This window comes from Argentina silus (assembly GCF_951799395.1).
Source record: "Argentina silus genome assembly, chromosome: 6".
NCBI lineage: Eukaryota > Metazoa > Chordata > Actinopteri > Argentiniformes > Argentinidae > Argentina > Argentina silus.
The window spans coordinates 6,592,877-6,607,412 of NC_139660.1; the positions used below are offsets into that span (position 1 = coordinate 6,592,877).

Below are 14,536 nucleotides of genomic sequence, written 5' to 3' on the forward strand. Positions count from 1 at the left end.
AAATGACCCATTACCCATCTAATAATTAAAGGAGAATCTGATTTACTCTCTAGGCAAAACTTCTGTTGTACTAATAGTCAAGAATATTCCTCTCAGGTGTGTGTGACACACTGATGCACCTTCATGTATCCAGTGTACAACTGCTGTACAAGGGTGTAACAGAATAACTTGCAAACATTACAAGTATGTGCATAGATTACACCTGCCCAAAAAGCATGTACCACATGGGTTTAAATGACTGTCTTTAAAAACACAGTCCTGCTCATGCATACCCATGGCCATGGGATTAATATTGGTCTACAGCGTCCTCTGCCGTTCAATATTGAAAATGCAGCCTTGTCTCAATTTTGTAGAAGCTGTCTCTGATGGCTCCTGAAGGACCTTTCAACGAGAATTCTAGTTTAATTAATCAATTAACTTGCCTAAACATCCTGATACATACTACATAAATTATAAACAATTTGAAATGTATGATAATGTGTCTATTGATGTTGTGCCATTGAAGAGAAGATTTGCGCAAGTGTAGTAGGTGGCCAAGCGTATGCCAGATCTAAAATCGCGGCGTTGACGAATGTGCAGCTAACAACCGCTAGCTACTGATCTATCAAGTCGTGACTGCCTAGATTATTTAATATATCTCTTATTTAGGGCCCAATACTAAGGTCAACATGTTTGAGGAGGCCAGTGAGGTGTTCGATAACATGTTTAAGTCCTCTTTCCCGTTGACTTTCATTGTATTTATCCCCGCGGTGCTGATTCTTGTCTCACCCCTTCCAGCCGAAGCGGCACATGAATTTACAGTGTACCGCATGCAGCAGTATGACCTGCAGGGACAACCTTACGGTAAGTGTATTTATTAATAATGCTAAATTTACCATAAAATTCACCAACCATTTAGTGGACCTACTGCATTTGTATTGCCCCCGTAAAAGACTATAACCGATGAGTGTAACAAGCTGTCAAATGCAAATGTGACACTGACAGAGCTAGCTAGCTAACGGCTAGCTGTTAGCTAGCTAATGGCTAGCTGGCCAATTCATTTCCTTATTTAATTTGGTGATCAAACCAGCTAAACCAAATGCCTATTGATTACACACTAATATGAGTCGCTATATTATGCAAGTGTATGTTTGTTATTTCTAGCTATAAAGTGTTTCAGCTTCAGTGACAGTTCTAATGCCATCAAATGGCATGCTAGTTAGCTAACGTGGTGGACAAGATGTTCAAACTGCCCGAGGTCGAGGAGGGAGTGCCAGCTTCCATGCAACCTCTGTCAGTTTACAATATCATCATGCTCATTCGAGACTAGTGTCATGCCAATGGCAGTAGCTAGCTACAACTGGGACATCCACTCAACCAAATCACTACATTACGTCTGTAGTGTCACACCCCTCTCATTGATATCGTATCCACCTTATTTACAGGTACCAGGAATGCAATATTGAACACAGAGGCTCGCTCGGTGGAGGCGGAGGTGCTAAGTCGTCGCTGTGTCATCATGCGGCTGGTAGATTTCTCATATGAGAGGTACCAGAAAGCTCTGCGGCAGTCCGCCGGGGCAGTGGTCATCATTCTGCCCAAGAACATGTCCACCATGCCCCAGGACATAGTACAGGTAATAATGTATTATAATGCCACACCAGAGGTCCCAGCACATATTGATGCATTGCCTGTTGACTATTGAGAGGTTGGCAAGACAGTAGACTGTACCAAACCACTCAGAAGTTATATTGTAAGATAGGAAGATCTGCTGTGTTGTCTTGGCCTTGTAAAGTATGTTTATGTTTCGCTAAAGGAAATGTGCCCGGCGTTGTGTCAGTACTCCCTCTTTATCAGTTGCCCATTCAAACCAAAACCAGTTGCAAAACCACAAAAGAGAGAAATGGTTTGTGTGTGTGTTTCGTCTCGCGATTGCTAACCCTGCCATTTTGTGTTCCTCCCCACTCTGTAGCAGTTTATGGAGCTGGAGCCAGAGATGCTGGCCACAGAGACCATCGTCCCTGTCTACTTTGCCCTGGAGGATGATGAACTGCTGTCCATCTACACACAGACCCTCACCTCCTCCTCCTCCTCCCAGGGGTCCTCCTCAGCGGCAGAAGGTACAGGAAGTATTATTAACAATAACCTGATGACATCATCTGGGTTAAAAAATAAATAAATGCTGTGAAATCAAATGCACATTCCTTTGCATGGGGTGCTGGGCTAGACCATCTGTGATAGAGGTTGAACAATGTTTTGTTTCTGTAGCTTTACATTTCAGAGTAGCACATGTTCAGAATATATTTTTATTGTTTTCCTATCTGTATTTGGCACATTTTTATTAGACTCAGGGTGTGATATGGATTTGACTGACAATACTACTATGGATGTGTTTGTCTTGATTTCCCAGTGTTGATTCACACCGCCACGGCCAACGGTTTTCAAATGGTGACCAGTGGAGCTCAGAGCAAAGCAGTCAGTGACTGGGCTATCACCAGCCTAGAGGTGAGGGTAATCCCCATGGTTAACAAGTCAGCTAACTCTGTAGAGGGATGGCTTCTTAACCTTGAAATAGTGTTTCTAAAAATGTAAAAAAAAAAAAAAAAAGTGTGAAAGTAACTTTTAAGAAATGTGAAAGCCTCTTAAGTAGAAACTATTTTATGTTATATGAGTGTGTGTGTGTATACATGGGCTTAGCCATACTGCAGGGGTTTAGGAGACAGACCTCCAGACTTGTGGTTTTCCTCAGAGGCCACGAGGGTGCAGCACCAAACAATGCATATGATCACCAGCCAATGGCCTTGGTTCAAATTCACTCCTCACAATAAAGGTAATGATGCAGCAGGATTCCGTTTAAATCCCGTCTCTTCAGGCTACATCTTAATGGTCCCTCCTAAAGACCTCTTCACCCCCACTACCCCTTTATACAAGTTTCTCTCCTCCTTCTTCTAGCATTGTGACTGCCTATGGCCCATTGTCCGAGCATTGATTACTTTATCTTATGATGACTGATGGATAGAGGATTCACTTACTTAAACAAATGTATTTGTTGTAAGTCGCTTTTGGATAAAAGCGTCTGCTAAATGCCATAACTGTAATGTAAATGTAAATCGCTGTGGTTCCTGACCGCATTGCACTGAGCACTATAATAAGACTGTACAACTCCTCCTCCGGCTGGCTCGATCCGGGTGATCAGAGTCAGGCTGGGGGATGTTAAATCATACTGGACTGCTCTACTGTATGTAATGTTTCAGATGTTGTCTATTTTATTTTATTATTCTATTGTTACTTTATTTTGATGTTGTTGTGATGTGAGCTGCTATAACGCCTTAATTTCCCCTTGGGGATCAATAAAGTACCTATCTATCTAGATCTTACTGAAGAGTTTCATGTGCACTTGCATTCTGTATGAAGGTGACAGATAAGATCCTAACGATTCATTATGTTGTGTGGTATATTTTAAGTTGTCATGGAGCTAACCAAACCTCTCTCCTGCTGCAGTTTGTAGCCTCTCACATGTCTGATAATCTCCTTCCCCATGTCCACTCAGGGGCGTCTGGCTGGAGTGGGAGGAGAAGACCTGCCCACCATCGTCCTGGTGGCTCACTATGACTCCTTTGGCGTTGCTCCGGTACGATTCCCTCCATTCCTCTTAGTGCAACCGCAGTTTATCCATCCTGGACTTACTATTCATGCCATATTAGTGTTATGGTCACTGCATTATGCATATTTACACTATGTATATGGCAGTATTTTAGAATCCACTGAAGTCAGGATGTAGGTACTGTAAGGGAACTGTGTATGACTGTTTGTGGTGTGTGTGTGTGTGTGTGTGGGTGGTTCTTCACAGTGGCTGTCCTATGGAGCAGACTCTAACGGCAGTGGGGTGTCCATGCTGCTGGAGCTGGCTCGCCTCTTCTCCAGACTCTACACCTACAAGAGGACACACGCTGGGTGAGCTAGAGTACAGACACAGGTCACACACACACACACACACACCGTCATGCTTATAACTTAACTAAGAGGACGGATTCGGGAAGAGCCACAACTCGTTTAACCGCCAATATCTGAGTACAATAATGCCCAGGTTTTCCCGTCTGTGTTTAAGCGTCCACACCGCTTAGGAAACTACCCATTATTTAACTGCACTTTAAATCAACCACTTCTAATGGTCAATGAATGCGGTCCAGAAGCGTTCCTATATTACCTACAGTGCACTAAGCTTTTAACAATCAATAGGTTATTACAATCATACTGTGAGGGAAGGATGTGGTTGTTTGTAAGAGGAGTGTACAGTAATGTACTTGCTGGAAGAGCACAGTTAGATCGGTGTAATTGGATATAATGAATGGGCATGTCGGTTGTGTAGCATTGCACAAGCTCTGGTGTTCCGTTGAGTTAGGTAGTGTCATCTTCCGTTGGGACAGTGAAAATTACCATTGCTAATTTTGCATATGGCCTGTTTGCATACAAAATTGTTGGCCTAGAAACCCACAGGTGGACGATTGGGGAACATAGACTGAGTGGTCTGGTATTTAACAGCCATACGAACCTTTACGAAAGCGTCATCTACATTGTACAAAACACTACTGTATGAGCTTTTGAGTACTTTCAGTCTCATCCTGTCTGTATCTCCCCTGTGGTCCCGGTAGGTACAACCTGCTGTTCTTTGTCTCTGGGGGAGGGAAGTTCAACTATCAAGGTACAAAACGCTGGCTGGAGGATAATCTGGATCATACAGGTACTGTCTACCTCATCTGATGTAGAGGTTCTGACCAATGACCGTAAAGGAATAATCATTGCCACAAAAAGGAAAGAGCTTTGTGAGAGGAACGACCGCCTTCAACCGGCTGCAGTGTTTTTCATGTCCTGTCATAGAAATTATTTAATAATTATTTGCGAACCGTAGACATTGAAGTGTAAACAATCTCTCTCCCTCTCTCCCTCCCCCCCTCCCCCTTCTCTCCATCTACCCTTTCTCTCTCTCTCTCTTTCCCTTCCATTTCTCTCTCCACAGACTCCAGTCTTCTCCAGGACAACGTAGCGTTTGTGTTGTGTCTGGACACCCTGGGTAGCGGAGACGGTCTGCACCTCCATGTGTCCAAACCCCCCAAGGAGGGAACCCCCCAGCACACACTCCTCAAGGAGCTGGAGACTGTAAGGACCCGGCCACACGACACACCTCAGACACTTCCAACAACACCTCATACAGTCAGCCAGGACACTTGGAGTGGCTCCTCCTCACACCACACCCCCTGACCCCTTCTCCTCCTCCTCCTCCCTGGCCCTCCAGGTGGTGGCCAGCCAGTACCCAGAGGTCAAGTTCTCCATGGTGCACAAGAAGATCAACCTGGCTGACGACACACTGGCGTGGGAGCACGAGCGCTTCGGGATCCGCCGCCTGCCGGCCTTCACGCTGTCACACCTGGCCAGCCACAGGGTGGCGCTGCGCTCCAGCATCATGGACGTGCGGTCAGTGTCCCCCTCCTCTCGCCACGGAGCAGGAGAGCCCCCTGCTGGGTGGGTTTATTACTGCAGTCTGAACAACAACTGCACCGTCGGTACCGTAGTCATACTAGACAACCCTCCCGCCCTGCCCATCCCAAATTAACTCCCCCCTCCTGCTCATCCCAAATCAACCCCATTCCCCTTCCTCCCCATTTCCAAATCACCACCACCTCCACCCCCCACCCCTCCCATTGCCTCCAACTCTCCCCTGTTCTCCTAGTCCCAACATCTATACTCCAACCCACAACCCTCCCAGCGTCGTGTATCATGTGTCTCTCCCACATTTCAATACAAATGTTTACAGAACAATATGACATCGTCATTATCATCATCGTCATACATGACGTGGCGACATCCTGCTAAACAATAACATAGCTCATTATGTTCCAAGATGACTGTCATTGGTTCTTTCCAGCTTGCCGACTCTCCTGGGGCACGCCCACGTCTGGCAGAACCAGTGACGGCAGCGTGTGCCATTTGAGTTCTGTTGTTGTTGTTGTTGTTGTTGTCGCCTGGTAAGTTGCCCTGTTGTGTAGGAGGATGTCCTCTTGCTGCGTGTGCCAACTGTGTGTTGTGTTACAGACCTCATGTAGATCTGAAGAGGCTGAGCAGGAACACTAAGCTGATAGCAGAAGCCCTGGCCAGAGTGGTCTATAACCTCACAGAGAAGGTAAACATATGGTTGACACTGACAGAAGTGGTTCTGACTATACTGTGGTCCTAATACCGCACTGTTAAAGAGGAAGCTGCAAAGTAAGCTTGTCATTGTACAGTTTACAACTGTGTCCTTTGCATATCACCAATAAACTTGGGCTTGATGAATGAAGCTGAATGTGCTTCATCCTCCCACTTATGGAGTGTTATTTTTTTGTCCTCCAGGGTGCCCCTGGTGACCTGCAGATCTTCACTGAGCAAATGGTGAGTGGCTGAACTGGCTGGACCCGGCTGCCACCCCCCCCCCCCCCCACCCCCCCTTTTCTTCTCCTCCTCCTCCCTTCGAATCAGGCACATTTTCACAGACTTCTTTGAAGGCCAGGCTATGGCCTGGGTACTGGTTAGCTAGTAAATCTTAAAGTGTGTTCTCCTTTCATCAGGACTATTGATGGTGATTTTGTGTGTCTTCCTCTTTCTTTCTTTCTGTCTGTCTGTCTGTCTGTGGGCCCGCCCATGTGTTACCCTCCCCGTCGGGCCAGCAGGTACAGGAGGATCAATTGTCGTCAGTAGTGGACTGGCTGACTGCCCAGCCCCGCGCCGCCCAGCTGGTGGACAAGGACAGCAGTGTAGTCAGTACCCTGGAGTACCACATGGGACGCTACCTGAAGGACGTCAAAAGGCACTACGTAAAAGCTGACAAAAGGTGACTGGCTGTCTAGACCTGTTCTGGTTGGTCCACTCCACTGCACAGGAATCAACTCGTCTGTGCTAGATGTGAAAATCTATGCTAGGACCAGGGGCCATTGGCAGACACAATGCTAGAAGATTTTTTTTTTTTTATTATTTGTTTATTATTAACAGTAGAGGGAACTGTACAGAGGGGTAGTGGGGGGTGAAGAGGTCTTTAGGAGGGACAGTCAAGATGTAGCCTGAAGAGATGGGTCTTCAGTCTACGGCGGAAGATGGGTAGTACAGGCACAATAGCGATAAAGGGCTGTATATTTATTCTCTAATAAACTTCAGACAGTTATGGACATGATAAAAGCTTACTCCACATCACACAGGTCACATGACGTAGTGACTCAATTTAGCATTGCGTTATATCTGACAGCAAACATCACACATCAGAGACCAGCATCGAATGGGAGAAGCCTTTTGGCGAACCATACAGTATGCATTACAATGGCATGAAATAAGTGTCAACAGGCAGGGTTGCAGATCCACAGGATGTTGACCAGGCATGTCCATTCAACTGTAATCAAGTCCTCTGGGCTGTGGGAGGGGTATTGATCACCATTCACAACAGGAGATCAAACAGCACTGACATTGTATCAGCTACATGTAAACTAAGTACGGTAAGCTGAATAACTTTTCAATGCCATTTTAAGAAAAACCTGGTTGAAATCCCCACCTCCATTTGAAGCTACTCTCTTGGTTGGTAGAATCTGTGTTTCGCTGGTGAAATTTACCAACTCAAATGGAGAGCCTGACTTAGTGAGAATACAGTTTGAGGAATTCTCTTTCTGCCCGACAGTGTTTTACTAATATACGGTTTATGTGCACTGCATTTCTATGTTATTTGTCTCTCTCTGTAGGCTAAGGATCAATGGCCTTGAAACGGTATCATCATTTTCAATCATGTCACACAGATCATGTTAAACTGACACACATGTATCTTTTCTCCTCAGGGACCCTGAGTTTGTGTTCTACGACCAGCTCAAACAGACCATGAATGCTTATAGGTAGGTGATGATAGCCTTTAGTGCTTCTCTGCTTTAGTGAGTGTATTGATTAGGGCTTTAGAGCCACTTCAATCCGCTGTTGTCTCTGTGGCTTTTACCTACAGTGTAGCGCTCTTCTTCTCTCCTCCCTCATGTCTTCCTTCTCCCCCAGAGTGAAACCGGCCATCTTTGACCTGCTTCTAGCGTTCTGCATCGCAGCCTACCTGGGAGTGCAGTATCTGGCTATCCAGGTGTGTATCAATCCAGCATCACAGCTTTAATGATCACTAATGATACTTTTGGAGTCTAGTCAGTTAGTTGACGGGGTGGTTTTTTTCCCTCATTTCTTTCTTTTCTCTTTTTCAGCACTTTGGGGTCCTTTACAGCATTGTGCGCAGAATCACATCGCCCAAGACCAAGACGCATTAAGTCCCACCCACCGTAATCTCCAGACTCCTCCCCTCCAGACTCCTCCCCTCCTGATGTCGAGCTCTAGCCAATAAAACCGCAGGCGTTGGACCAAGCAGCTCTTGATTATTTTTTTTTAACCAATCTATTGCTTTTTTGTCTCCTTTGAATATTAAAACGATGTCAAGTAATTTCTCTCTTACAAGTTTTGGGCCTCTAGTTGAATCCCTCTGTCTGAACAACAGGCATTAGTCAGGTCTTTCTGTCCTTCCAAACACAGATCTCTAATGTTTCCATCTCCTATGCTTTTTACACTACCGACCCCAACTGTACTATACTGGCTCAGATATTTCCTTTTCACATTGAAATTCCCAGCACTGCTCACAGCAAGCTGAACAGGCCCCGATAACCTTTGGTGCCAGCTGCTATATCTGAGGAGAATGCAGGCTAACCCTATACTGTTCCGTGACGCTCACTGAAAAGTGCACGGGCCAGATGGGCATGATTGTGTGAAATACCCTTTCTGTCCCCATGTATCACTCCTCTGTACCCCAGGGTGAACCTTGCCAAACTACAGTGGGTCATCTTCATGGGCAGCTTATGGATGAGTATGACTGTGTGAAGAGTTGCAGTGGGACTTGTAGTGCAGTATGTGTTGAATGGATGGTTGGTAGATTTGGTCAACCTAACTAGATTTCTTTTTTCTCTTTTTTTAAGATTTGCAGTATTGCTCTAACCCAAATTTTCTAACTTAAAAAAATAGCTGTAAAAATGATATGTTGAAATAGTGTGTAGATGACCTGATTCATCATCGCCTTATCAATGGTTCCCCATGCTACCTGTGTCTTTAAGTAGTATTATTACGGTTGTATAAAGATAAACGCCCATTAGATCATTATTTTGGTTTCACCTCTTTGTAGACACATTGGTTTATTTACTGTTACTGTGTGTGACTTGATGTGACTTGCTTTGAATTGTCCTTTGAAATGTGAAACGAGAGAAATTAACCCCCTCAATCTATTAATCTGAAATGTATGCAATGTTGCCAGAAGGTCAGAGTCTACCTACCAACCAACCAACGTGAGTTTTACCTTTTATCTCCAACATGTTTCAGTCTATATCTAAACATGTTTTGCAACGTTGTGGGCTGAGTGCCACATCAGCATGCAGATACGTGCTGAAATAATCCCCTTGCTCTCCTTATCAACAGGTTAAAGAGAGGTCAGAACTGTGTCGATTGGTTGGATGTGACCTTTAGAGAGTCTTGAAATGTCACTGTGTCCTTTCTTTACTTGTACCTTATAGCCTTTGATCCTGCCCTGACTAACATAATTGCCAAATCTCAAAAGTCTTTAATTGATTCCTTGCTTCCTCTCGCCTCATCCTTTCTCAAGGACTCATTGAAGAAGGTCTGAGGTTCTTCCTTTAGGATCTTCTCCACCAATCTGTTTTAAGAAGGAGCTGAGGAAGCAAGGAATCAAGGAAAGACTTGTTAGATTCAGCCAATGTTGGGTGAGAGGGGAGATGTGCTGTAGTTTGTATTATATGTAATACAGCATGCCCAGTGGCTCCTGCAGTTATTATGAGAGAAGATGGCCTGGCAAGATTCACCTAAGTCTACAAGGGAAATGCTGTGTGGTACATATCTTTGAATTTTAATTTATTGAAGAAGCAGACAATGCTTAACTGTGCACTGAACTGAACTGTCCTCTTATTTCTGAGACTCTTGTCCAAGGCCTTTACCAGCCTGTCTCGTGTTTTACCTGATCCACAAAACTTGATTCTTGCAAAGAAGATGACATCAGAAATGAAATAAAATGAATTTGTTGAAATAAAGCACTGACTTGTGTACTTTTTTTATTTACATGTTTTATTTTATGGGAAAAACATGATACAATAACACTGGTTGAATGGAATTATTAAAATTGTTGTATTACAAAAGAGTAAGTACCTGTCATACCCAAGTGGTCAGATTTAGAAAGTGGTCAGATTGAAACTTTTACAGTTGGGAGGGGGGGGGGGAGATTGGGCAGATGGTAGCAGACCTTGCAGACAGTGCGTCAATGGTCCAAGACTTTTCTCTAAAATATGCTTTCAACTTCACTTTATACTCCATTTGATTCTACACGTCCAAGAAATTTGTTAGAAACTACCCCCAAATTCTCACTGCTTTTCCTATTTTCTAATGAACAAATAAACATAATGGTAATAATAAATTACAGTGCAATTTTTTAAGAAATACCTGTTGGGTGATTGCCCTTCATTTTCACTATAACCTCTTCCTCCCTCTCTCGCCACTCAGTCCCAGGTCTCTTAGAACACTTGTTGGTGTTTAGAGGTCATAGTTCAACATTTTTGGCACATTCTTAAAGCATTAATACACTACCAAAGGAAATGCATACTTGCATAGCATCATCATACGTCTTCTGCAAAATGTTTCCACGTTTTACATCCTAAACAAGGATGTTCTTGTATATTCAATGCTGGAGAAAAGAACTGCCAAATTTGCATCGAAAGAAAAAACTAAATACTAGCTTTACTTCATACCACAATGCTTTCCCTTACAATTTCTAACACAAATGTCTTTTATTTGGGCTTGGGGGGGGGGGATACAACTGCTTTTTTCAACAGAGTGAATCTGGTGTGAGAAGTTTCACCTCACGTTGCCAAATAGGATGTTACGAGTCTGTTGGGGAGTGTGACAGACCAGGAAGAGAGCTGGGCAGTGGTGAGGGACAGTGCACACACACACCTTGGTGGTGGGACAGTGCACACACACACACACACACACACACACACATACACACACATACATACATACATACACACACACACACACACACACACACACACACACACACACACACACACACACATACACCTTGGTGGTAGAGTACCATGGTAGACATCAGGGACCACCAGTTGTTCTGAAAATCTAATCCAGATATGATCCTGTGTTGTGTTCAATTCTGTTTCCCCTTCAGATGTGGTCCCTCCTTGCTTTAGGGTGAAACTAGTTGAATCCAAACTAAATGTATATGATACTATCATTAAAAACTACAACCAAGATCGTGTCTAATGATCCCTTGACATTTGGTTGAAACGTTATCTTTCAATAAAAAAAAAAAAAAAAAAAATGAGATGGGAAATATAATCTAATGGGAGAGCACAGAATTAGACCAATTAAAATCTGGATTAAATATTCTGGAATAACTGCCCCTCGGGCACCTCATCTGTACAAACAATTATGGACGCATACACAGGAAAAAGGGACACACGACTGGATTACAAACAGTGTTCTCAGAAACAGCAGCAATTCAAAAATTGATAATAATAATAATAATAATAATAATAATAATAACATTGTTGAATGTAAAATCAAAGCTAGGATAATCCTGCAGCACTGGTGCTAGTGGTACTGGACTGTGAGCCAGTGGCAGGACTGGAAGACTTGTCCACAACTAAGGACGCTTCGCTTCGCCGACAACACTACAACATCTGTCTGTCTGTGTAGCCTGTTCCAGCACAAGCATGCTGTTCATCAAAACAAAGAGCTGGAATTTGATCAAAACGGACAGCACCCCCCTATAGTCACTCACAGAAAAGATTACCTGGAGCAGTGCAGCACACACACAGTCGCACACATAACCAGGAGCACATTCGAATGCAGAGTAGGAGGATTTAGGAGCCATTTAGGTGTGTGTGTGTGTGTGTGTGTGTGTGTGTGTGTGTCTGTGTGTCTCTGTGTGTCTCTATGTGTGTGTGTGTGTGTGCCTGTGTGTGTCTGTGATTTGTGGTCTCTGCTTGGATGACTTTTGTTTGAAGATGAGTTCCGCACACTGATAAGAAGTTAAGATTACGTAATAGCTAGTCGTTTTTTTTCTTCATTTGTGTTTTTAAGACGACTTCAATAGCATATTCCAAAAACCATTCCAATGTCATGCATTCCTGAATACCATAATGTGTGCATATATATGTTCTTCTTTACATGAGTCAGGGCCATTGCTTCCATTTTTCTGTGAACTTGATAACCACCACACTATTTAGTTAATCATCAAGAATAGTCAAATCCATGTTTTTCCAAAAACCAAAACAAAATCATAAGGATGATACTCAACCCAGTCAATCAAAATCAGCTACCTCCGCTGTCATTAAACAGCAATCAGCTTGTAGGCCTTCATTTCAGTGCAACAACAGATGCTATTAAATAAAAAGGAAAGAAAGAAAATGTGACGATGCCATTTTCCATACAGGAACTCAAGCGGATATTTCCAATGCCTATTTATCAACAGCGAGGAAGAAGAACAATAAAGAACGGGAAAAAACAACAAATAAAGAGATGGTGAAATGTTTCCCTTGTATCTGAACACGAGTCCTTCACATTTAAAAGACACATCATCAATACTACACCGATGTAGCTCTTCATACGATGCAGGTCAGGCCGGCTGGCTGGGAGGGGAAATGTCTGTGTGGTCACTATCGACCTGTGCAATGATATGAAAATCAATACATGTTGGTAAAATAAAACCAGCCTTTTACATGCACTCTCTCGCCCCACGGTGGCATGATGCAATAAATGGTGCAATACTTCCCTTTAGTATTTTAGGCTAGCCTTCACTCCTGGAATAAGAGATTGGGGGGACGGGGGGATAGAAAGCCACAGAGGGTTTTAGGGAACGTTTATGATCATGGTCGCGGTCTCTCTTAAGTAGGTAAGAAAACCTTTGACAAAGTTAGTTACTGTGAGCGATTTCTCCTCCACATGTGTGCGATGTGATCTGGTGTGTATAGGGCCAGACGCGGAGTCAATCATTACGTCTGCCTCGTCTGACCTGTCTGTGTTGTTGGATCGATGACATGACTTTCTGTACACCCAATTACACAAGAGTACATTCACATACGTAACTCACCACCTTAGTTGGTTTGCTTGTTTGTCTGTTTTGTTTTTCTTCAAATGTAATGTTAATATAAGACAAAGGTCACCTGAAAGAACATTCACAGTGCTATAATTAAAAAATAAAAAAACAAATGACGACAACTAAATAAAAACAAAACTGAATAAAAACGATCATGGTCTAAACGTGTTGTTGTTTTTTTTCTCGTCCTTGCGAGACCCTCGAGCCACTTAGTCTGAAACAAACTAGGTCACCTAGTGTTGCTTGCTTTCATAGTTAAGTGCCAGGAGGTGGGGGTAGAGAGAGCCTGTTATAGATGCTTCTCCTTGGTGATCCCGTTCTGCACGTGCTTCCTGCAAGGAAAAAAAAGAAGAGGGAGAGGGAGAGAGAGAGGAAAAAAGGGGAGAAAAGAACAAGGGACGGTTGTCAGGCTGAGGGAAGGTGATCAGCAGACGCACAGTGAGATACCAATAGTATATCACTTGTGTTCCAAGGTTCGCCAGATAAAGGAGGTAGGCTTAGGTCGTACGACCACATAATCACATCTATAAGTAATCTCTTTGATCCTGCCTACCTGAGCAGGTTACACAAGCCTACGTTTATCTAAGGCTCTGTATTATCTTCATGTGATGGATGTACAGTGTGGCATCCTCTAGGGCAGAGTTAACTGGAGCAGCATGGTTGCATGAGGTTCCCAGTGTGAAATATGATCCTCTCAGGGGAGGCTGGTGGAGGTAGAAATTGGAGGACGGGGCTCATTCTGATGCATGGAATGGTTTGATACCATTCCCATTCCATTCCATGCATTACAATGAGCCCGTCCTCTGATTTATACCTCCGTCAGCCTCCCCATACGTGTGTGTGTGTGTGTGTGTGTGTGTGTGTGTGTGTGTGTGTGTGTGTGTGTGTGCAAGCACCTGCAGGTGCGCGCGTGTGTGTGTGTGTGTGTGCATGAGCTCTCACCCTTCGGCAGAGTTGTGATGTCCAGCATCATCATGGTTGTCACTCTGCTGGGCTTTGAGCAAGGCCGCGACAGCAGCGGCAGCGAGCCTCTGACCCTCCTCATCCTCATACTCCCTCACATCGTTCACCTCCTTCATCTGGCCCGTCAACACCTTCACCACGAACAGCACAATGTACTGTTCACACACAGGAGGGGGGGGGGCAAAGGTCAGAGGTCAGAGGGGCGTGGGAGGAGTGATCACACAAGATGTATTTGATGTGTGTGTGGCTGCACCTCACATGACACACCGCTCTCCACTATTAATCTAATCTGACGACAGATAGTCGATAGTTATCATGCCATACAAAGGTTGGCGAGAGCGCATGCAGATCTAGAGCCAGGCCAAAAAATTCCCCGTTGACAGCACG

General features: G+C 44.1%; 2 protein-coding genes across 5 annotated transcripts in view; one reads left to right on the forward strand and one right to left on the reverse strand.

Annotated features, from left to right (window-relative positions):
• Positions 1-567: 567 nt before the first annotated feature.
• Positions 568-10,106, forward strand: ncln (nicalin). Of its 4 annotated transcripts, none has more exons than XM_083671642.1 (15): positions 568-843; positions 1,425-1,615; positions 1,952-2,099; positions 2,390-2,484; positions 3,530-3,610; positions 3,830-3,933; positions 4,632-4,720; positions 4,997-5,136; positions 5,273-5,499; positions 6,070-6,157; positions 6,367-6,405; positions 6,681-6,844; positions 7,830-7,883; positions 8,035-8,113; positions 8,229-10,106. In XM_083671642.1, the coding sequence occupies exons 1-15, from the start codon at positions 669-671 to the stop codon at positions 8,289-8,291; spliced, it is 1,737 nt and encodes a 578-aa protein (XP_083527768.1). In that variant the 5' UTR covers positions 568-668; the 3' UTR covers positions 8,292-10,106. The 4 variants fall into 4 exon arrangements, with proteins under 4 accessions (XP_083527768.1, XP_083527769.1, XP_083527770.1 ...); XM_083671643.1 differs by having other exon boundaries at positions 6,684-6,844; XM_083671644.1 differs by having other exon boundaries at positions 5,273-5,451.
• A 154-nt stretch (positions 10,107-10,260) lies between these two features.
• cers1 (ceramide synthase 1) overlaps positions 10,261-14,536 on the reverse strand; it is a gene marked incomplete at its 5' end in the record, with an annotated part of 18,430 nt that continues 14,154 nt past the window's right edge. Inside the window, 2 exons of the mRNA XM_083671648.1 lie at positions 10,261-13,518; positions 14,129-14,304. Coding sequence (XP_083527774.1) covers positions 13,476-13,518; positions 14,129-14,304 — 219 coding nt within the window. The 3' untranslated portion in view covers positions 10,261-13,475. The remainder of the gene's footprint in view (positions 13,519-14,128; positions 14,305-14,536) is intronic.

Bases quoted from the DNA above. Each gene is read 5' to 3' on its own strand.
- ncln (XM_083671642.1), top strand. From the start codon at position 669: ATGTTTGAGGAGGCCAGTGAGGTGTTCGATAACATGTTTAAGTCCTCT. The intron at 1,616-1,951 runs GTAATAATGTAT...CCCACTCTGTAG, and splicing joins TGCCCCAGGACATAGTACAG to CAGTTTATGGAGCTGGAGCC. The intron at 3,934-4,631 runs GTGAGCTAGAGT...TGGTCCCGGTAG, and splicing joins TACAAGAGGACACACGCTGG to GTACAACCTGCTGTTCTTTG.